Below are 23291 nucleotides of genomic sequence, written 5' to 3' on the forward strand. Positions count from 1 at the left end.
GTGGGGCTGTCACAGTGCCCACCCCCCACAACACAGAGGAGGTCTCTATCAGAGGCCAGCAAGGTTGCTTATTTTTAATGTGTGTCTTTTTTAAATGTGCATTAATTGTATGGTTCCCCATAAACGAATCGCTTCAGTACTGGATGTAAGATGTTGGTTTTGCGTGGCTGTCGTTTCTGCCAGAGCCTCATTTCCGGCGGCGGACCGCAGTCTTGATCTTGCGGCCTGTGATGGAGTGCTGTCCTGGGGTGGACGCTGTGAAGGAACTCTTCGTCGACCTGGGGAGGATGGAGAAGGAGAGGCAGGAGAGGTTAACAGAATTTTCCTTTTACTGTTGTGTCCCATTTTCAGCGGTAACTTAACCTGCTGCCTCAATGTATATCTGAATCTGACACAAAGTGCTGCGCAGATCGGTTCTGGCCACCGTGGACGCCAGATACTGAAATGCAGCACCTCCTATGGAAGGTGAAGGCACTTCAGGAAGCAGTTGAGGCGAGTCTTACCCAATGTTGAAGGCTGGGGGCTGGCAGAAGTTGAAGCCCCCGCCGGGAGCCGTGGGCTGTGCTTGGCCGGCGGGTGTAGGGGAGGGGGCGGCGGAGGCCCCAGCAGCAGCCCCAAACGTGAACACACCGGTGCCGCTGCTCGAGGCTCCGAACGCACTGGTATCCCCAAAATGGAACCCTCCCCCTGTCAGATGAGTAGGAGAAGTGTTTGCATGTGCAGTAAGGTGTGGAGCATCTCCTGACTGTGAATCTTCCAATCTCTTAGCGCATTAGTCAAAGGCTTCATGCTAGCCTTTTGAGATTTTTTCAATCCCAAACATGCAAATATTGCACATGTCAAAACGGCAACATTTTTCTAAGCATGCAAGTTATATTTACACTGAGCAAATGACAGATTCACTCCCTCTTTCCCTGGCACAGGAAAAGAGCCACAATAACATTGATTGATTTTGAGAAAATGCAGAAGCAGCAGCTGTTTTTCATGTTGCTCATACAAGAGGTCGGTAGCTGTGTACCATCCCACAGTTCCTCAGCACTCACCTGGAGTGGAGGATGAGGAGGCGGCCGCAGAGGCGAAAGAGGGGGTGGCGTTGGCCTGCTGGCCGAACCCGGCGCCGGGCTGCACCCCGAAGGCGGGAGGCTGGGAGGCGGGGGTGGAGAACAGGGAGGGAGCGCCCGAGCCGAAGGCAGGGGCGCTGGGCTGGCTGGAGCTCTGCCCGAAGCCGGAGGCCGCGCCCGCCCCAAACACGGGGGCTGCGGAGGAGGCGCTGGCTGAGCCGAACATGAACGGCGCGGCGCTGGAAGCGGACGCTGAGGGGGAGGTCAAGAAGCCAGGGTCAATCCTCATAACATGGCCTGATCTCATAATATCTTGCTTGTTTTTGACCATTTTAACTTCTTACATTTTTTTTTGCTTAGCTGATGCCTTTTATTCAGGGTCACCTGTATAGCTATATACTTTTACACATAATTTCTTCATTCTAGATAAGAGCTAGATTTCAGGCTAAAGATCTCATTCAAAAGATACAATGGCCTTGCAAAATTCTAGTCACAAGATCAAGTTCAAGTGACCGGAAAGCAAGACTTCATGTACCACATGGACCAACAATATGATGTCAATCACTAACTCATACTAACTTAATATTGCTATCCAAAGAAAATCATGATCGGTTAAAATCGGAGAGATGCTGATAGCTGCATCTATTGTTGGGGCCCATGTAGCTTTACTATACTATTTTAACCATTTCCCTAACCACTACAGAACTCTGCCAGCCTGACACAGTAATGTACAAGAAACTTTTTTGGAAAATGTGATGTGTATTTTGTGCGTATGCGATACTGAAGCAGCTGAAAAGATGTATAATGGTTGGATACACAAAGGAGGCATTATATTATGACTGGAAAGAAATGATTTGAGAAAAAAAAAAAAGACAACCACCTGTGGAGCTGGCTGTAGAGGGCGCTGCAGCGCTGAAATTGAAGGAGGGCACGGACGCGTTGGTCCCTGTGCCGAACAGGAAGGGCTGGGCTGTGGAAGGGGCAGCGGCCGTGTTCTGCGGGGCCGCCGGCTGGGGCTTGCTGTCCTGCTGCTGTCCGAACACGAACGTTTTGGTCGGGGTCGCCTCGCTGGAAGCACCCTGTCCAAACACGAAGGTGCTGTTGGGAGCTGGGGCGGGGGCGGGGGCCGAGCCGCCGCTGCTGCTGGCCCCGAACAGGCTGGGAGCAGGGGCCGAGGAGGAGGAGGAGGAGGTAGATCCCGCCATGAACCCAAAAGCTGGCTTAGCGGCAGTTGCATCTGTTCCAAAAAACACGAAAGCGGCATTACAGGCTGAGCAGCACTTCTGCATACAAAGCAGTAGGAGCTACGGTCTAAGTAGCTGGCTTTTAGCTACAGTGCTCCATCATCACAGAATGTGCTGAAGGAAGGAAAACTGGATCAACTTCATATTAGATGAATTTGACATGAACATGAAGGATGTGAAGGATGTGCACAAATTTTATTAATTGCTCTCTTTTCATCTTTGTTAAAACAGGATCCAAACGTAAATCCTTGCACTTTTGTGCTGTTTTTTAGTGTTTAACTGCTGTTCATTGTCCTGTGCCTTTGTAAGCTTTATGTGCAACTCTATATCTGCTGCTTTTTTGCCAGGACTCCTTTGAAAAATAGATTCTAAAACTCAATGTGACTACTTGCTGTATAAATAAAAATAAATAAATTTATCACTAAATTTTTAGTTATCACTAAAAGTACAAGAAAAAACCATCCTCACCTGTTGCGGTCCCCCCAAAGCTGAAAGTTGGCTTAGGGGTCTCGGCTGCATCAGTTTTTTCTGGGGGCTTCCCAAAAGAAAACACAGGTTTGGGATCCTCTTTGGGCGGGTCAGGCTTGCTGAAAGAGAACCCAGAGGCAGGAGCTGGGTTGGCTCCTTCCTTCGCCCCACTGAACAGGAAGGTGGAGGGAGCGGGGGCAGTCTCCTGCTTCTCCTCTGGTTTGCCGAAACTGAAGGATGGGGTGGGGGCGGGGGCGGGGGCAGGGGCAACCGAGGGGAGGGCAGGGGTTGACTCTGCCGGCTCCTTCTCCAGAGATTTCCCGAATGTGAAGCCCCCCTGCGGCTGGCTAGCAGGGGGCTTCGTCTCCAAGGGTTTCCCGAAAGAGAAGGGCGTGGCTGCTGTTGTCGCAGGGGTGAAAGAGGCGGGGGCTGTCTCTGTTTCTGGCTTATCCTTGGGGGCCGAGAACACGAACCCTGACCCTCCCAGCGTGGGCGCCGTGGTGGTGGCCTCGTCGGGTTTGGGCGGTGCGGCGGTGGCCGCTGCCTCAGTGGGCTTACTGAGAGATTTGTCAGTGCTCTCGCTGCTGCTGCCTGAGCCGAACACGATTCCCCCTCCGCTTCCGAACTTGAACCCTCCGCTCGACGACTCGCTCTTCTTCTCGTTCTCCTCACCGGCTGCGAAGCTCGTGTTGAATTTGAATCCCCCACCAAAGCCTCCCACTGAGGTGTTGCCGAATTTGAATCCCCCCTGATCCCCAAACTTGAATCCCTCGGAGCTGCTGGGGGTGAGGTCTGTGCTGGAGGAGGACTGAATGCCGAATGTGAAGGTGGAGGCAGAGGCGGAACCCGTGGAGGTAGTGGATGAGCCAAAACCTGATTGTAAGGACAGAGGTAAAGGTCAGTGAACACATCGCTATGACTGCCTTCATGTAAACGCGTGCATGCAGCCCTGCAGTGATCTGGCCGCGGTACTCGTACCTTTCGGCTCCACCTTGGCTCCAGGCTTATCGCTCTGGCAGGCCACGCATTTCAGGGCATCAGCCCCGTTCTGCACACAGCACACATCACAGTCCCAGGCTCCCTCTGCCTTCTTGAACTTGTCCCCAAAACCCAGCAGAGTTCCTCCGGCTGGGGCGGGGGCAGCCTCTGTAGAGGAGGGTGCCGCAGATGGTGCTGATGCTCCTGGAACACATGAACAAGTGTAAACCAATGGTGTAAAGGCAAACAGAAAGTTTTCTATGGAACCTAAAATTTGCAACTGAGCTAGCCTGTAGCTACAAGTTTTAGTTAGGAGCACAAATGTCCTAGCAAAAAAAGAAAACAAGGCAATCCAAGGAGGAAAAAAAAAAAAACTATGGCACACATGTGTAAAACTATATGGCAAGAAAAACATACCACCCACCACTACCTGAGCAACAATACAAGACAGAAACCACCTGAGGAAGTCCCTTTTGAAAGCTGCACGAATAGAGGGGTGCATTTTGTGAATACCTGGCTTTGTGCTTTGACAGGACACACACTTAGAATCCTGGGGCTTGTTCTCCAACATGCAAGTGTCACACTCCCACGTCCCTTCTGGCTTCTTAAACTTGTCACCGAAGCCGAATAAGCCCGACGACGGTGTGTTCGTAGTGGTGCCGCCACCGCTGCTACTGCTGGAGGCGGCTGCTGCCTGAGTCTCGCCAAAGGCAGGCGCAGTCAGAGCGGGTTTAACTCCAGTCCCAGTCTTACGAGTTTCACAGGCCACGCATTTGACCACGTCGGGCTTGTTCTGAACCAGGCATGTGTCACACTCCCAGCTCCCCGCGGCGGGGGCGAAGAGAGTCCCCAGCCCCACCGGGGGAGCCCCCGCCTGAGCGGACGGGGCAGGGGTGGGTTTACTGTCTGATTCGGAGGGGGCGGAGCCTGCGCTGGGCTGCTCCGCGTTGCAGGCGGCGCACTTGGTGAGCGACGGGCTGTTGCTCAGCAGGCAGGTCTCGCAGCTCCACGACCCGGCCACAGGCTTGAACTTGTCCCCGAAGCCGGCGCTGGGGGCCGAGCCAGGATCTGAGGATGACCCCTGGGACGAGGGCACAACCTTATCAGGAAGTGACGCACTCCCTGTGGAAGAAGATGAGAACCCTAGAGGCGGGTAGGGGAGAGAGGTGGGAGAAAAGGGTTACAACAGATCGAATCATATCTCGTACTGGGTTCAGGTGGGTGGGTTTATTAAACTAACTGGTTTACAACCTGACAAATTTCTAGACCATTGATATTTCAAAAGGAATTCTCCAGAAACAACCCCAAGTTGGACTTGGAACACTGGTTTTTATATTGTCAGGGTCAGGTTAGTCCTGGCAGTTGAAGCTCTTTAAGACATTTCTGTCTGAGAGAATAAGCACAGCACTTAACTCAGGAGACAGGGGTGGTAGCACACAGGAAAAGGCCACACAAAAGCTGGAAACACAGTTCACCCTCAGGGAATCTTCCCCCACACATTTAAAAAGGGCAGTGACAGCCTTAAGGGCAGCACCTCCCAGTCTCACCTGGTCCCTTGAGGATGTCCAGCACACTGCCCTGTTTCAAGGTCTTTGCAGGCTGAAAGGGGCCTTCAAACTCCTCGCTTTTTTTGGCTGGAGATGCAGATGCAGCAGATGATTTCACTACAAAAACATGATGGGGGAAAAAAAACTTATGGAACATTTCCATAAATACTGGTTCGGCTAGGGATACAAATTATTGTGGGGTTCCATAAGGACACTGGTTAGGGTTGGGTTACTGTGACCCCACAATGTTCATGATCAATGCTTACCTGGTGTCACCAAGGAGGTGGCCTTCCCACCGAGGTCTGAGAGACCAGCTTTTGCAACAGGAGCACTGAAGGTGAATCCGGACTGAAGGAAGTAGAAAATGGACACCTCATTTAAAACAGCAGTTGAGTATTAACACTGAAGGGAGAAACAGTATCTGTATATTCTCACCCAGCTAAGTATGCCTTAAAACAATACACTTTGTGCACAGCATTCCAGATGATCGGTTCTCATTTTCTTGTAAATGAACATCAATATACATAAGACATTATTTTTCTCAACACTTCAAATAAGTTGTAAGTAACATTTATTTCTCCCTACTAAATACAGTTGAGCAGTTTTTGAAAAGATGGAATCAAACAACCATATATTTATCATCAAGAATTTGAAGTTAACTTTGAAGTTAACTCAATCACTCAATTAATAGGTCTCAATGCAAATGTGCCTAGTTATAAAAAGAGATCATTTTCAAGGTCCACACTAGAGGTTGGTCAGCGAAGAGAAGCTGCTTCAGAAATCACGTGAAACATCCTGAGGCATCCAGCTAAGACTCTCCATGACGGCTCCTGAGGGACACTTACAGAGGGGGACAGAGGTAGCACGCTGGGTTCTGTGGCTTTGACAATGGGAGAGGAGAACGTGAAGGGGACGCATGGTGGGCTGGAAGCAGCGGGTGGGGCCTGTAAAGACAAAGACTCTGCTAAATGCGCTAGAATTATGGGTACAGTCTTCAGTCCAATGTTTTTCTAAGGTGGTGTAAGGCAGATTCCACTCTGGCTGACTTTAACTGATACCAAAGTTTACATGGTGTACTTAACATGCATATGCTATGAAGCATCTGCTGCTGATGACCTAACAGGTCAGTAACCCATGGTAGCTGGAGAGGAACGGGAGATGCTTCAATCCATCTCGTCAAGATTCTACAAACAGATTTCAGTAAACTGCTTAATCAACTCAATTTAATGGAGAAGCCAGCTAGAAGAAAAACCACCATACATAACTGAGTTCCTAGGACCTGGTTTGAGAAACACTGGTTTAATGGAGCTGTGATGTACCCTCACACTCAAGTTGGACTAGCTTCCTTTTACCCTCTAAGCTGAACAAATCATACGAGTGGTCACAATTCTGAGATCTGCATATGCTGGTTATCTCAAGGCCTTAAAAGTTGTAATGGGAGCGTTAACTGGGTTGAGCAATTGTGCCAACACTCACTCACTAACTTGAAACATGATGCTTTACTAAAACCAAAGTGAAGGAAAGCAAAGTCTCTTGACTGATATATGGGCACTCCACTCATGGCAGAGGGTGGACTCTCCCTTCACTCCTTAAAAGCAGGCTCTGCTTGTGTCCTGTGAGAATGGCGCTTACCTTGTTAGTGATGGGGGTGCTGGAAGCTGCAGGCGATGATGTTGCAGCAGTGGCTTGAGGCGGGGAGGAGAAGTTGAAGGTCGGCAGGGAGAAGGTACTGATTGGGAGGGAGATCGGGGGCAGATCTGGGGCCTCCACAACCTGCAACACAACGCACTGACTATAGGTCAACATGTCCAGTACACTCGTCTACTTGAACATCTAGATTTGGTGTATTGTTTTATCCCTATTTCAAATTATGAGAAAGCGAGGCTTCATGAACCTCACAGCGAGGTCTGGATCCATGTGCCGTCAATCACTGACTGATGGGAACCATTCCAAAAACCCACCCACAACACAACATTATGATTGGTCTGTATCAGTGAGTGCCTGAAATGACAGGATTTTTAGGATGCCTCACTCTCCCATCATCTTGGGCAATGAATAATGTCATCACCCAAGTTGCAATAACTTTACTTTCCAAGTGATGCACAGAAGAGAGCAAGTCAAACAGGCTGGACCAAGTGCGAGAGTCACAGACACACACACACACACACACACAGACACACACACGCACACACAGACACACACACGCACACACACCTCGTCCTCTGGGGCAGGTTTGGTGGATGCTCGGATGCTCCTCTCCCTCTTCATCTTCCCACCAGAGCCCCGAGAGTCCATGCCATTGGCTGCAGGGGTACTGGACAGAGGGTAGAGACTGCTAGTACTGGAGGAGAGAGCCAAGCAGCAATATTATCATTCGTGTCATAGAGTTGTTGACCTTTCTATCAGTACCCACCTAACTATTCATACAGACCAAACCCATAGCAGCATGGACAATGTGCAGAAACACTCAAGAATCACACAGTAAAGGGGAGGGAGAGGTGGACAGGGGCCACCTGTCTAGGTAACAGTTTCCATTATAGTATTTTCTCTCTCCCTCTCACAGTCCCTCTCACAGAAACAGACACACAGAAAACCCTGAATGCTTAACTCTGTTCAAGAGCATGTTTACTGTGATCTATATGAGGTTCATTCTAAACAGTATTTCAATTATACTAAACCTTCAGTTACTGCTTGGGGCTCTTGCTGTTACCATACTGTCCACTAGTTGTCACACTGGCATTACAGATGGTAGCCCCGAGATCGTGTGCTTTTTTTGTTTTCTTCATATACCAACTTACATGAAATGTAATTCAATCTCATTCTGAGATGCTCGCCATTCTGCTGCCTATCACAACTAACAGCAGTGGCACAAGGTGGTGCTGTTAGTAAGCGCAGTTCAAATAGCTACAAAGACTTTCATTCACTTCTTTCTCTCTCACTTTCTTTCACGGGGACAGTGCACATTGATGAATTTTGCTGTAAATGTGCCAGTGTTAGCCAAAAACGGCTAATCTGTAGTCTCTGGCCACAGAGGAGTAATGAACAGAACAAGTAAAGCGAGTAAAAATTCGACTGGCACGATTTGTTGGGAAAAAATGTATTACATTTTGAACAAGTTTTAATCCAAGCTATGAGGTGATGTGGCTTTACGGTATGTTCTCAGGGGCACAACAATTGTGTCATTTTTTGATCTTGTGAAATTCAATATTATAACATATTATAATATGTTGTCTGATGCCTAGCAGACAGATACCACATCAGGTGAGCAGAATACAGTTGGATACTCGTGCTATATAATGCAATTCCCTTTTATGTGGACATTTTGTATTCACGTCGGTTAAATGGCCGGGCCTCACCTCTGAGGGGGCAGCACTGGCGCCTCAGCCATCTGTGTTGACTGTTTTGCTGACTGCAAAGAGAGAGCAGAGATTAGAGACAAGCGCAAACTTACTTCATGAAGCTAATAAAAATTTAAGGAAGAAATAAGCAGACCTTTTGCCATATTATCAAACTGTGCTACTACAACAAAGTATAGGAACGTAATATTCATATAACAACATGGATCCATCACAACATTGCAAAATACTGACTCAAAACTGTTTTAACTCACCCTGACAGAGGATATTTTGCTCTACGCAAGTGTTGGTTTATCTGGTAGCATGAATTGATGGGTAGCATGAAACAATGGTACACAAGGTTCAAGCCTTGATCGATTGTCTGGTCAGAAGGTATTCATGCATTTCTCCCCCCTACTGGCCATAACTGAGCGATATCTCATTTGTTTGAGCCATATGAAAGTGACAAGAGGGTATCAACATGATCCAACTCTAATGTTCCTCCAAGATTCATGCAACACATCCCATAAGGGAAGAATAGGACAATGAAACGTGCAAAAAGAATGGCTGCCCTGGGATTTTTATACAGGGGTAAACTGCAAGCCTCCAACAATGAAGAGTTTGCATTCATCCCAATTCTTATGGTATAGAGCCCTTTGGACATGATCCTGTCTGCATACACCTTTAAACTGAGTGATGCTGAAAGCCAAGTAGATATTAGTGCAGCACATCACAGTGCCAACTGGCCGGTTGAGCGCGGCCTGTTGGAGATGCATCCTCACCCTGTCTTTGCTGTTCTGCCTGTCCTGCGTCAGGCTCTGGCTGCTGCAGGGTGTGAGGCAGGGCCTGAAGGACATGGAACGATTCCCCGCCATCTGGGGTGTGGCTGGAGTCACCAGCTTCTGCACAGGGGGCAGCTGGGAGTCCATCTACGGGACAGAAGGGTTACAGCTCAGTGACCAGCTGCTAACAGACACCAAGGACAGCTCTGAGTAAACAGCAGCTCTATGGACCCGTATGGTGGGACTTGTATTCATCAATCAGCACTGGAAGGCAAACTTTGTTTGTGTATACTTAGTATGTTCAATTAACTGATTTCACACTTTTTGTTGTAACATTTGCCCTGGGCCAAGCACAAGCACAGTTATGACTGGTGTAAGTGTGATGAGATACTTTTAACAGGCCCTCCAAAGAAAAATACTGAATGTCAGTTACTAATATGTCAAATCATCTAGGAGGAAATGTTTTACAAAAAACAGGAGAAAAATCCTATACAGAGGAAGCTAAAAAAAAAAAAAAAACAATAGGGCTGTGGCCCTGGCAGCATTTGGGCCCCTATTTGGACATTTTAAATGAATAAAGTAAATGGACACATTCTCAGAGAGAGGCCTTTTAAAGGACCTATACACAGAACAAACACACTACGAGTCAGAAACTGTCTGAAAGGGACTGACAGGGCCGACACTGTGCATGGAAGTAACACATTTCCACCATAAACAAAAGGACAGTGAATAAAAGCATTTTCCTTTTAAAACACCAGAAGAAAAGGTCCACTATCATCACACCACTCAAGAGTTAACCTCCTGCTGCTGAAGTCTTAAATGCTATAGGAGCTCAAATCTCAAAGGACCGTTGTTGGGGGATTACGGTGCTGTCACGACAGCTGTAAGCTGAACTTGAGAGCGCTACTGGCCTGGGCGACACTTCAGCCAATTTCATAGTGCTCCATTCCTCAGGGCGCACACAGACAGAGACAGACTGTATAACAGGAGCATTCTGATAATGTGCTAAGAGCATACAGAGCGGGACAGCTGTTTAGGGCCAGAGGAACCATCCAGCATTCAAAACGGGAGGATAAAGCATCAGGCTTCAAAACGACAACTGCACCCAGCGCAGCCAAAGGGCTTTGTAAATGGGGGGCCTGGCACACAAGGAAAGGTTTTGCATATACACTGGTTATTGATGGTGTTCAGGGCAGCAGGATGAGGAACAGCGTTAAAAATACTCACCTTTTTCCGTTTGGACTGGAGATGTGTGACATCTATATCGGATCTATTCAGCGCCTGCGGAAAAAAAGAGAGACCCAAAAGTGAAAATGAAAAGGACGAAATGACAAGTACACAGCTTTGTGCTAAAATGTCCTACTTACTGTCGGCAAAGCCAAGGAACAGGGTGATGGAATTCTTTTAGCATCCTGCGAAGAAGCAAAAGCGGTCAAACTGTCGTCAAAGTTTACTAAAAGGATCTAAATATCTGACTCAACTGACTCTGTAAAAGTGTCTCATTTTTATGACATTGTCCTGTGCTTGCACATTTTACAGTAGAACTGTGTATTTGCCAAGGAGCGACTGACTCTCAAAACTAAGGAGTGATGCACACCTACAGATGCAATGAACACAAAGTGGCTTGTCTACATCAAGTGTACCCTACCCTTTCTTACCCAATTACTGAATAAAAGTAATAATAAATCATTTCTATGTGACTGATGTTTGACAGCTACTACTCTCCATCTTACCTGTAATGCTAATCAAATCATTTTTTGCATTTTTACAAGCCTGCTTTTTCTTTGAAGAAACAAATGGGATATGACAGTTCCAGTTCATTGGATCATTGATACTGTTCTTAGCGGCTTTCTTACTAGATAGCAATGATTATCATTCCACCCTTGTCTAACTACCCACCTACGTATAAACTTAGTACGAATGTTCAACGTTCTTTTAACTGACATTCAATTAAAATGACTTCTTCCTGATCCTTGTAATTGGCCTTTTGCTATTCATATAGCCAAGGTGTTCAACGGATTGGCAACTTTTCAGCTGGGCACTCTGAGCAGCAACAAAATGTCATTGCTGTCACAAAGCCAAAGATGTGTTGACTGGCTGAAAGTAAAGATATAAAGTTTGCGGATGAGAGCTGAAGTATTTCAGCTGTGTTAGGACGGACACCACGTGATGTGTTCACAGCATTTGTGGCGTTTGCATGTCTGATGTGAATCAGCCCGTACTCCAACTGCTGCTGCCATCTTACCAGGATGCTCTTGTTTGTATAAAAAAAAAAAAAGACAGATCACAGGAGACCAGAAAGTTGCTGGGGCTTTACATTTTTACAATTGCACATGGCTGATTGGTTTACATACTGCACACCAAGCCTACTCAGAAATTTTTATGGAAGCCTGATTTTTTTTTTTGGTGAATGTGGTGCCAACAATACTGAGCCTCACAATGTACCTCACATGCCCACCACAACACAGCACAAACTGTCAATAAGCACTGGTGTGAACTGTCAAGTCCATTCTGGACAAAAGAAATGAAATCATGTAGAATGCAGTGACACAACTATTCAATCAGAGGGACAATTACTCAAAGAACCTTTCCTGGAGTTCCAGTCCTCAAGTTTTCAAACACCAAATCTGATCCCTTTAAGCACTTCAAGGACCTTATATGAACCCTGCCCAAGACAATTTCTTTTCCATTTCTGAACATCAGAAAGTGCTTGCACTGAAAAAGTATTTGTTTCTAAATGATCCAAGGGACAACAGGAAGTCCATGGTGAGCCGCCTGTTCAACTCTCCTGCTGAACACCGTGCCAACAGCCAGAGCAGAGCCACACACACTCATTCACAGGGACATATGAGATCACCATGTCACCATAACACAACTCTGAAGCCTATTTAACTCCATAAGCAATAAGCAGTGTCCTTCTCCCTGAATCCAACCTTATGGAGCATTAAACTGTAGGGCCTGGACATGAATTATTACAGGCAACAGCTCTTTCATTTGTGCCGGCTTTATTAGCAAGCTGGCTAAATATTAAACAGTTAGATAGCAAGCAAAGTTAGTGTCATTTCAGATCCCCCCCCCAGTGTCTCTCTCATGCTTTATGATGGATAAAACAGGGCAGGCTGCTTCAAAAATGCAAAATTCACAGGAAATATCTCTCTTCTCCATGCCTAGTCACAAAACTGCAGTAGAGGGTGAGGTATCTTCCAATAATTTTGCCTTCATCACTGCTACAATGCCAAGTAATAAATTAAAAAAAAAATCCATCCCCCATGTGCATTTTAGATGTACCTTCTGAGGTTTATGTGGATCATATTAGTTATCATGATTATTATATTATTAATTTGCCTGGTTGCATGGCTGCATCCAACAAACGGCTGCATCCAGAGCTAACTATACAGCTTTCACTTACATTTTACCCAAGTTATTTATAGAAGGAATTCAGATTAAACAGCACCGCCCTGTTGGTAATCAAACCTGCAACCTTCAGGACTTTAAATTAGTTATTTTACCACTACATGCATTGTCTACTGCACAGGTCTGCAGACAGACTACTGAAACAGACACAAATTGCTGGTGAGGCAGTGATACAGTGCTAGGCAGGCATTGCAAAGCTAGACCAACTGATATAAAGAAATGCAGCCAGTATCCCCATTTCTGAAACTAGCTGAAATAATAAAATACAGCACAACTGGTTGAGGAAGGAAATACAATATGAAAATGTATTGTAGTTGCAGCTGTCCCACTAGATGGGAAAAGGACAACAGCCTCTGATCATTTTCCAGTCATCTAAACACTGCCAAATTTGACTCCAAAAGTATTGACGCAGAACAGCATATTCTCCAGCAGGACACATTTAATAGTGATCAGGATCCCATGGACTTTACTACTGAGACATATCTGTAATTTCAGGGGTCAAACTGCTGCTAAAGAGATGCCTCAAGGCTCTGCTTGCACTGTACATGAGACCACTGTGTCAGCTAAACGAGCGGAGATGTGGCTAAGCGAAATGGGCAGTACGCAAGCCGTGTGTGCACAGAGCATTCGGCTCACCAAAGCTGTGTACCTGAGTATTTTAAGTCTCAGGCGAACAGGGAGAGAGGAGGCCATCAGAGCACGGATGCACTGGGTGCATGTGAGATCCTGCATGAATGGGCAGGGTGTGTTAGGGGTGGGTGAGTGGAGGGCGGGGGACTTACTGCGAGGGGGCTGGACATTCGCTCCAGGGACTGCAAGATGCGGCGGGCAGTCAGGCTGGTCACCCCACACGGCTGAGAGCCCGCTCCCTTGGCCTTGATCTGCCTCCTCACTGGAGCCTGGGACACAGGAAGGGATTCATACATTACACTGTCATTTAGCAGACACTCTTATACAAAGCAATTTATAGTGGTTACATTTTCCCCCCAGGCATCAGTAGCAGTTTTATTACTGTTGTCACCTTACAGACACTGTTCTCCATGGAGACTTCCATGCATAAAAAAAAATTAAACCTAGATAAAATAAACACTAGAAGTTGTTTCGTCTGGAACATCCGGCATTTAAAAACCTGTACGGTAGTGAAACGCTGCAGATGGCACTTTGCTTACACACATATATTAATTCTGTGGCAGCATGTTATTACAGCGAGAAATTAGTTGAAGGATATAAAAGCAGTGTTCCACCAGGGATTTGAACCTATCACCATCTGGTACTTGTGTCAGAAACCCATTTGAATCAAAGGGAGAGGGTGTGAGTGTGATTCAAGTCTATTTGCAAAGCACTGCTCAAAAAGCAGATTTCATAAAATCTGCATGCTTGCAATCTTTGAGGACTGCCAGGTAAAAATGGAACTCATCCAAAACTTTAGTGAGGCAAAGCTGAGTCCACTAACAGCAAAAGCACCATTGAAATGGTACACTTTGGTGAATACAGTTTCTGTGTTGGCATCCTGGGTTGTGTGTTGGCTACCCTAGTTTTTGGAGGGATGGGGGCTCTGCTGGCTCAGACAGCTGAGGGAGGCTTCAGCAGGGATAGCAACCCCCCCCCTTGCACAGCAGGTGGATTCACTCCACACCAAGGCCCCATTGTGTCCTTGAGCTGGACACCCCCTGCCCTAGGCAATAATAAAACATTTACAAAACTGTTCTTTCCTTACAATCTTCTAAGTATGTGCACCAAAAAGCAAGAGACCAGTTTCATAGCGGACAGTCTCCATTTCCTTCCACAAGAAAAATCAGGCTTTGGTGTCAGTGCACATGTCCTTAGTTCTCTTATGAGTGACGAACAGACACTTTACTTCCAAACCACAAATAAATCCATTTTTCCACCTAAATCTGCCAGTGAGCCCTCAAAGCAAACCTACAGTCAGCTATTCCGTGCCATTGAACTTTATTACTTTTGCTGAAGTGCTGACACATTGTACAAAATTATTTTACAGAAGGTAGACAAATTTTTCTACTTTCATCATTATGGTCTGCTGGCAGCTCCCATAACGCACTGTGTAGCTAGTCATACTGTACCTGCCTGTTAGCATAAGGCTACAGTAATAAAAAATGGACATTCTGTTCATACCAAATATAAATAAAATTCCACACAATAAGTCAAAACCAGCTTCAAATACACAGGGTAAACACATCTATAACTTAGCAAATCAGAGAACTAAATGGCTTTGCACAAATGTAACCTTGTGATGCAGGCTACAAAAACACAAAAGGATTTCAGTATTTTGCTGTGTCCCAGGATTTGACCCTATATCCTTGTAGTCTCAAGTACTGTGGCCCAATTAATACACATTACTATGAAATGATTTAATCATGGTGTTAGGATACATTCACTTTTTTACAATGTCACAGCAGCTAAATTGAATAAATTGCAAAGACAGACCACACTTAAGGGAGTAATGGAATGGGGCTGTCGAAGCTCACCTGGTAAGGTGTGTCAGCACGAACCCGAGCACTGCTCCTGACTGCTGCACTGCCCCCATACGTCGTCTTGCCCGGGTAAAACGGGGAATCCCCCAGTTTGCTGGAGTTTAGCATCAAACTGTTCGATGGAGACTGGGCAAAAATGATAAAGATCACAAAAAAGTTAAAGTTAAACAACATCAGAATAAAGCAATGTATTATGTTCCGGCTAATGCTGTCTTTGGCTCTAATAGCACTGCATCAGAGCAAACAAAGAATCGTACTTGTACTTGGAGGATTGTATGTTCAAATGTCTAGTGAGGTGCTGCTGTTGTACCTTGAAGGAATGCTATTAACCTGAATTGCTTCAGTGTAAGCAAAGGTAAGCTGGCCTTGACATCAGTAGTCTGCTGCACAAATAAAATGAAATCCTTTCAATCTCATGTTACGAAAATGCTGGGGGATGCTACGCGGAAGGAGAGGTGTTTGTGGCGGAAGGAGTTGTACTCACAGCAGAGGATGTCCCGAAGACGGACAGGTTGAAGGCAGGCTTCTTGAGGGAGGAGCCTGCCGGCTGAGGGCCAGTGTGTGAGCGGTCATTCTCAGGGGACCACATGAACGGCACGTTCTTAGAGGTTGTCACATCTGTTGAGAGGAAGAGGAAGTTCAATCTAAATTTATTGACACGCAACACACTATAATTCTGTGCATACACCCATCAATCTTCATGAGTTTCACACACAATCATATATGAACAAACTGAAGTGTGATTGTCAATACTTCAACTATGTACATATGTATGTATCTAAATACCCAGTATTTTCTAAATGTATTCATCCCCATAAAAAGACTAAAAAGGAACAAATATGCTATGGAAGAAAAAAAATGCAAACTCATTTTTCTTCTGTTTGGATAACACTGGAATGTGCTTTTTCAGCCACGTTTGAGCTTCTTGGGTGAAAGAACCAGAATTTGGGCCAAAATTTCTATCTATATGTTGGAGTTTGTTCTCCATCTCTATCGACTGCATAACAAGAGCTCCAGCATTCAGAAGTGAGGGAAAAAACAACAAATGATTATATAAGCAGACACTCTCATTCAGAGCGACATACATAGGTTACAATTTCATCCACTTATATAGCTGGATATTTACTGAGGGAATTATGGGTTAAGTACCTTGCCCAAGGGTACAACAGCAGTGGCCCAGCAGGGAATCAAACCAGTAACCTTTCAGTTACAAGCTTTGCTCTTTACCACTTGTCACACTGCTGCCCATGTACCCGTAGCCTTATGTTTCATAATAATGGACACTACAGTAGACAGTGGTAGATTCAGATTTTTGTCAATTCCTTCAGTCATCTTCCAACTTGTGGAGGTTTCACCTGCAGTCTTCAGAGAGCTCTCTGACCTTAACCATGATACTGCATGCGATCTCTCTCTCCATTACCTGTGTGTGAATAAATCTGACGCTTGTGTCTTCATTATCTGCTAACAAACTGAATTTGCTGTGCAATGCTACCAAGATGAAAGTATAACATTTTCCAACTTCTTAAGCAGAAAGAAATATCCCAAATGTTAAAATAAAAAAGACATAGCATGTCTTTTTTATTTTAGTCAGGGGTAGGAATACATTTAGAGAGCAGTGTATGTACAAAAAAATCTGTCAGAAAACACTGCATGCATCCCAAAATGGCATTTTGCTCACTTGCCCTGATCGCTTGCCCCTCAAAATGGTGCCAAGTTAGAGGCTCAGGGGTATCCGGAACTAGAAAGGGGAACTTTCAGACTTTGTGTGCACGTGCATGTACGCTTCATGTTAGAAGAATATCCCATAAGTCTTTTCATATGATGCTCCAGGGCGTCTGTGTACGCAAGTACACTCATTAATTTTACGAGAATTCCATTCTATTCATTCCTCAGTTACAGAGAACCGGCTGGGTGCTTCTGGTCCATTACAACCGTTAGTGAATATCAATCATGACAAATTGTAAACAGTTACAAAAAACAAAACATTTGATTATCATCATGTCTTTTTTTCCAAAAGATGGATTTACATGACCACTACAATTTATAACCAACTTTGATAAATCTGGGAGAATGTAAATTAATGTGAGTGGGAGATTTGTGTCTTTAAATGTATTAAGATTTGTTTACATTGCTAAAAATGCATGTGAATGAATATTTATTTATTTTCCAACAGAATGTTTTAAATGTTAGGTTTGTGCTGCCCTCCAATATTCCAAAAGTGCTGGTAAACAATGGGAAAATATTGTGCAGGAGAGGATACTTAAATATACTGTGTTAAAACTGACTTTGAGATTAGAGTCAAGCTATTAATGACTTGTGTGACCAATTTGAAAACTCGCCTGTGCTACCCCGTGTTACCTCGTTTGACCCCACGTCACCTCACTTCACCCTGTGGAATCACCCCACAATGTGACACTGACCTTTATCTGAGGCGCGTGAGGAGAACCCGCTCGTGGTGGAGATGTTGTCATCTTCGTGTAGGGAGCTGGAGTCCTTGATCTCCTTCACCAGAGAGAATCCAGAGGGCCCCCCCGCTGTGTAGGGGGCAGACGAGGTGGAGGGCTGGCTGAAGAGGGTGCTCGTGCCACCCCTCAACGCAGGGGAAGTGTCCAGCGATGGAAGGTGCAAATGGGTGCGATTCAAGGGCGGCCTGGCCAGTACATCGTGGAGGTTCAGAGCTGCTCGACTGGTGGAGGGCTCTGGGAGAAAAACGCACCTCAAATTAACATTCGGCACTTCAGGTTAGCAACTGGAGAGTGAGGCTGCATGAACAAAATGGGTGAAGCTACCATACGCTGGCCATAACAAACCAAAGAAACAAATAAACTCACCAACTGCTTAAACGTTTTAAAATTTCACTTCTGGATAGGCAAGTAAAAATCTTTCCGCTACGGGAGGTCAGAATACCATGACGTAGACACAGCCCTAAAGCTGCTCACCTGCGTTGCTTGTGCTGGCCTTGGGAGAGTCGCGTCCATCGGGGAGAGGGGAGGGGTCCTCTCCGTCAGCGGGGAGGGGCGGCTGGCTGTTCTCCTCGCCCGGCCCTTCTGCCTGTGCTGGCTCCCCATTCCGAAAGTAGCTCTGCAGCCACGCGGGCACGATGCTCTTCACTGTGTCTGTCACTCGACTGATTAAGCCCTGCTGAGGGAAGGGAGGAGGATGCGAGAGACCTCAGCAAACATTTCATCTTCTGGCACGCGTCTAAAATGCCAAAATGAGTTCGCATCAGCACATTCCTCAAAGGTTGCTACGTACTACAATGAAAGGGAAATGACACAAATATTATAGTCTACTTCAAAGGACAACAATTAAAAGGCCCATACATCTTCAAAGAGAGCATTTTGAAGGCATACATTCAAACACCTTCCTGTTTTAATAAGCTGCAATGCAGCACTTCTACTTAATGTCATGTTTACCAAAAAATTTGACATGGAAGATACCTGGACAGCCAGTGAGTAAAACAGATTAAAGAAATCACAGGGGGGCTTGAAACTTTGACTTCAAGCTCTTCCAAATCCCTCCTAAAATACAATCTTGTGATCAAAATTTCATGGTTGAAATTGCAGCACAGCCCATGACTACAGAATATATACAATGTAAATAGCTGCAAACATTCCAACCACTGGGGAAAAGATTAACCCATGAACCAGTTAATCATTACTGCCCTTAATATTGATAAACCCTTCACAACTACCGGCAAATCTGTGAATACATCTGCAGCAATCTTTATTTTGCAACAAAACTTGCACCACTACAAACATCTCATCAGATCCATATGACTGCTCTTTATGAGACTACCCTATCCATTTTACATTTAGCACAGGGATTGAGGAAAACACTTATTTAGCCTCCATTTCACATAGCCTTGAGCAGTTTTGAATTTGTAATAAAAACACCCCCCCCACTGCCCTGTCTTTCTCTCTACTAGGGCCACCAGGCTTCTTATAACTTGCATTCTCATAAAAGGGTTTTCAAAGTCATGGCTGGGACACAGAACTGGGTCACCAAATATCAATCACTGGCTTGTGGTAGGATTACCCTGTATGACGTAAAAACGTCCAGTAAGTAAGAACAAACAGGAACAATTGTTAAGACTAATGAGAGCTGAATCGACACCAATTACATCCCAATTACAGAGGTGTCTTCTAGAAACGTATTGCACTTATCTTGGAGAAAAGGGAAAAAACCGACAATTTTAGGGCAACTCAGTAGTATAAAACAGTGTAGTAGAAACATTGTGTGGAGCGCTGTACCATCAGTTAAAAGGAACCCAAATAAAGTTAATTTTTTCATGAATAGCACAGACAGAAATCACACTGTGAACTTGACCCCTGCCCTGGAGTTATGGTCCTGTGAAGAGGGGCAGGGAGCACAAGAGACTGAATAGCTCACGCTATCGGTTCGGGGCGCCCGTATGCACTTTGAATGAGTGCAAGGATTTGTGAGCGATGCATTTCTCTTGTGAATGAGAGCTGGGAGGTGATGGCGTGCCATCCTCATTGTTCCCCACAGTCAGCATTGGGGGTTTAGGTGAGGCCACGCCACTGGCTTGGTCTGCAGTCTGCAGTCAACTCTTAAGGCCAGTTCACATCAAGCCAAAGATCCCCAGTGAGATTCCTGTTGGGACCTGCACAGGCAATCTGTACAAGTAGTTGGGTGTGAGTGGGACATATTACAAGATTACAACCCATCTAAAGCAGATTCTACATGCAGAACCCTGAAGACTTGCTGGGTATCCCTGAGCCAACTGGAGATACAAGGGACACATGGGGTACCAGTAATGGTATCTTTAGGGTGGGGATGTCTTGGAAAATAAAAGCACAACACTCAACAGCCTTATATTAAAGCACTTTCTGCACCTCCTTAGTTTGACAATGTTTTATTTTCATAAAAAAAAAAGACAAGTTGATCAAGAAGAGCTGACGACTTCACAAAACTTCATGTGAGAACCTAGTGTTCTACAGAACAAAATGATGAATGAATCAGTGAAAATTATACGTCTGTCTGCTATTAAAAATAAAAGTAAGCAACAATTAACTAATTTTTTAACTAAACCATATTGTTCTGGAGTTTTCATTTTTTCAAAATTTTCTTCTTGGGAAGACTCAGTGGGATGATCTGTTAGGATTAACGTGGGTTGATGTAAACTGAGACACTAAACATTTTCATCTTTGACCTAATTCCAAGTACCTCACATGACCTTAAATTTCAATCCTTTTCAATTCCTGTACTTACTTGCCCAACATTGCCTTCACCTGTAGCTGTGGCACAGCATACAGTGAATAAGACTGAACCTTGCAATTACTGTTTTTTGACTTGTATGTAAAATCTTGCTTGAAGTGACTACTGACATAACAAGGACACAAAGGCATACTTTGAAACATAGACTCAAAGTCAGCAGCCAACTGACACCTAAGAGTTGTCACTGAATTACAAAGTAATGTTTGAGTTATTTATGTAGAGGAACCAAAATTTACACGTTACTTTAAAATCGTTCTTTATATTGCAGCAGGCCCACAGGACCGCTGACTCGGAATTTATCAACAAACGCCAGGAATTCATTCAAAACGTAAACTAAGACGCATTTCATATAAAACCATTTCTTTAACACAAGCCTCAACTTCCAGCCTCGAATTTAACTTCATATTTCACAGAACTCCGACAGGGTTTAAAGGACCCCTGGAGGCAGGTGCTGAACTATCATGAAATAAACAAAATAAGCACACCAGAGTACTGACCGATTTTAGAGTTAAGCTAGGTAGTGATAATTTCGTGGCAAATACTAAAGCAGCCAGGTAACAGTCATCTAAAATATCCGATCAAATAATTGATTTTTTTAAAAAAACAACGAATAACAGAAAAAAATACGCAATAACTCGCCAGATATTAACAGCGCACAGTTACATTACAAAGCTCTAACATCTTAGAGATCTTAAAGCTCTAGCTAGCTAATGCTAACAATACAGTTATTTCCGCGGAAAGATAGTTAGCAAATTAGTCGTTTTTAACTGCACTGCCCTTATTGCATGTTTAACGTTATTTTCTTTCAAAACGCGTTAGCCGAGATATTCTAAGCGTTTTAATGTGTGCCTGACTACACGTTAGCTAATGACAGATTTTTACTGTAGATAGCTACTTTGTTAGCACACTGCAAGCCACACTCCCTCGACACCGGCCTCTACAATTAAGCTAGATAAAAGATTAGATATAGTTTGATAGTAAATATGACTAGATTGCTGGTTAACTATAGATATGTAGCAATACAACTACATCGAAGAAAACAGCTGACGTTCGTTACTATCTTTATGGAAAATATTAACCAAACAACTCGATTCAGGAGGAAATCCTGTGCAAGGCCTGTTTTCGTTTGATTTCTCATGATCTCTTCCAAATCATAACGATGTTTAAACTTAACCGTTTAAGAAGCTAACGGCACGTAGCCCTGTAGCCGGTAAGCTCACACACTGCGAGTCAATTGGCCCGGACCGGTTTTCTCAAGTTTCACTCTATCCGTCACGCCGCGACGCGAAAACCCGGGAGCTTTCGTACCGGGTACCCATGTGAGGGCTTGGAAACTGTCCACCTTGCCGGATGTTCACCACTTCTTTCTATACCCACAATAGCTATTTAGCAAGCTAGCTAACTAGCTGCGCAGTTAGCGCCACTGTAAGATCAAAATTGGTTAGTTAGCAAGTCCACACAGCCCACTTCACACAATTACAAAGCGTAAGTGAAAGGTAATTCACATGGAGCACTATTAACAGCGGCTGCTACCTTTATAAAAAGTAACACATTTTTCACAGTAGGCGCTAGCAGGCTATCTAGCCTGGCTAACTAGCCTGCTAAAATGTAAACAATGTCCCGATACCAATTTAGAGTTTAAATGTATAAAATGTACACAACTAGCCACGAAGTGAAGCAGCTTTCGCACAAGCCAATTTCACGGCCACATGTAGCCGTAGTGTCCTTCAGCAGCCGAGGCCCTAGGACTAGCCTAGGGAACCGTGGTCGCGTTGCACAACGTGCAGGCCGTGTGGTCTGCCTGCCGCCGGAGACCACAGGCCTAGCGAGGCTGGCGAGTTAGCCTAGGCCGCACAATACATCCGGATATAAAACAACACGGAGCGCTAACATATCCGAATCGAAAGTGGTTATAGTTCAACACCGCCTCGTTAACTTATTCAAATCTACCGTTCGACATACCTGTTTGCCTTTGGCGTAGGGTTTAGAAGCGATGTGATATCTCCTGCTTCTAATTTTCCCTCCTCCTGCGGACGCCATGGTTAATTACTAGTCTGTGCTCTATGCCTCGAGTCGGCGCCGGCGGTGAGCTCTCTCGTAGGTCCTCCAACCAATCGGCCCACCAAAATACCGTCACACACTGCGTATAGCGGTTCAAAAAGCAAGAGAAGGATTATGGGAATTGAAGTTTAATTCAATTTAAAGCTTTTAAGGGATATTAATAATAAAAATAGTTCTACCAATACTAAAAATTACGGCGATTACCGGGTCCAATCAAAAGCAGGAGGTAAATACTGCCGCAACTTTCCTGCAGGCATCGAAGCCAATAGAAATATCATGCATGCTGATTGTCATTGAAATTAGTTAGCAGTTATTTACGTGCTGTTTTCCTGATAAGAAAAAATCGGTAATACAATACGTAGTGCTTTGAACTGAATTTACAAGAATATGTACGATTGTGACCTAATATTCAACAAGCAACGTCTACATTTTAAAACATTTCATAACAATAGCAGGATTCACACCAGACATTCTCTTAGCAAGAAGATTACATTTTAGCTAACTGAGCCACCAAATACATACTGTTTTTCCTGCCACTATAGTAAAATGTTGACAAGGTGTAGATGGGATTACTATAAATGACGTGAAGGAAATTTGATATGATGCAGGTAATATCATTGCCAAGTATATAATTGTCTGCTAAAGGCTCGTGATTGTTCATATTGTTT

General features: G+C 44.9%; 1 protein-coding gene across 4 annotated transcripts in view; it reads right to left on the minus strand.

Annotated features, from left to right (window-relative positions):
* Positions 1–22651, minus strand: part of nup153 (nucleoporin 153) — a 23285-nt gene extending 634 nt beyond the window's left edge. The window contains exons 1-22 of one of the 4 annotated variants that reach the window (XM_036538904.1): positions 22525–22651; positions 18261–18459; positions 17742–18020; positions 15806–15939; positions 15316–15447; positions 13612–13728; positions 10783–10827; positions 10643–10696; positions 9416–9562; positions 8655–8707; positions 7513–7639; positions 6931–7071; positions 6144–6242; positions 5565–5646; positions 5299–5415; positions 4265–4894; positions 3752–3955; positions 2774–3646; positions 1942–2298; positions 1044–1313; positions 504–687; positions 1–278 (exon numbers count right to left, since the gene is read on the minus strand). The exon at positions 1–278 is cut by the window's left edge and continues 634 nt beyond it. In XM_036538904.1, the coding sequence (XP_036394797.1) occupies positions 188–278; positions 504–687; positions 1044–1313; positions 1942–2298; positions 2774–3646; positions 3752–3955; positions 4265–4894; positions 5299–5415; positions 5565–5646; positions 6144–6242; positions 6931–7071; positions 7513–7639; positions 8655–8707; positions 9416–9562; positions 10643–10696; positions 10783–10827; positions 13612–13728; positions 15316–15447; positions 15806–15939; positions 17742–18020; positions 18261–18459; positions 22525–22602 (4413 nt within the window). In that variant the 5' untranslated portion in view covers positions 22603–22651 and the 3' untranslated portion in view covers positions 1–187. Of the gene's footprint in view, positions 279–503; positions 688–1043; positions 1314–1941; positions 2299–2773; positions 3647–3751; positions 3956–4264; positions 4895–5298; positions 5416–5564; positions 5647–6143; positions 6243–6930; positions 7072–7512; positions 7640–8654; positions 8708–9415; positions 9563–10642; positions 10697–10782; positions 10828–13611; positions 13729–15315; positions 15448–15805; positions 15940–17741; positions 18021–18260; positions 18463–22524 lie in introns of all 4 variants that reach the window. The other 3 variants (XM_036538905.1, XM_036538903.1, XM_036538906.1) reach the window with 3 other exon arrangements.
* Positions 22652–23291: the final 640 nt, after the last annotated feature.

Source organism: Megalops cyprinoides, chromosome 10, assembly GCF_013368585.1.
Source record: "Megalops cyprinoides isolate fMegCyp1 chromosome 10, fMegCyp1.pri, whole genome shotgun sequence".
Taxonomy (NCBI): Eukaryota; Metazoa; Chordata; class Actinopteri; order Elopiformes; family Megalopidae; genus Megalops; species Megalops cyprinoides.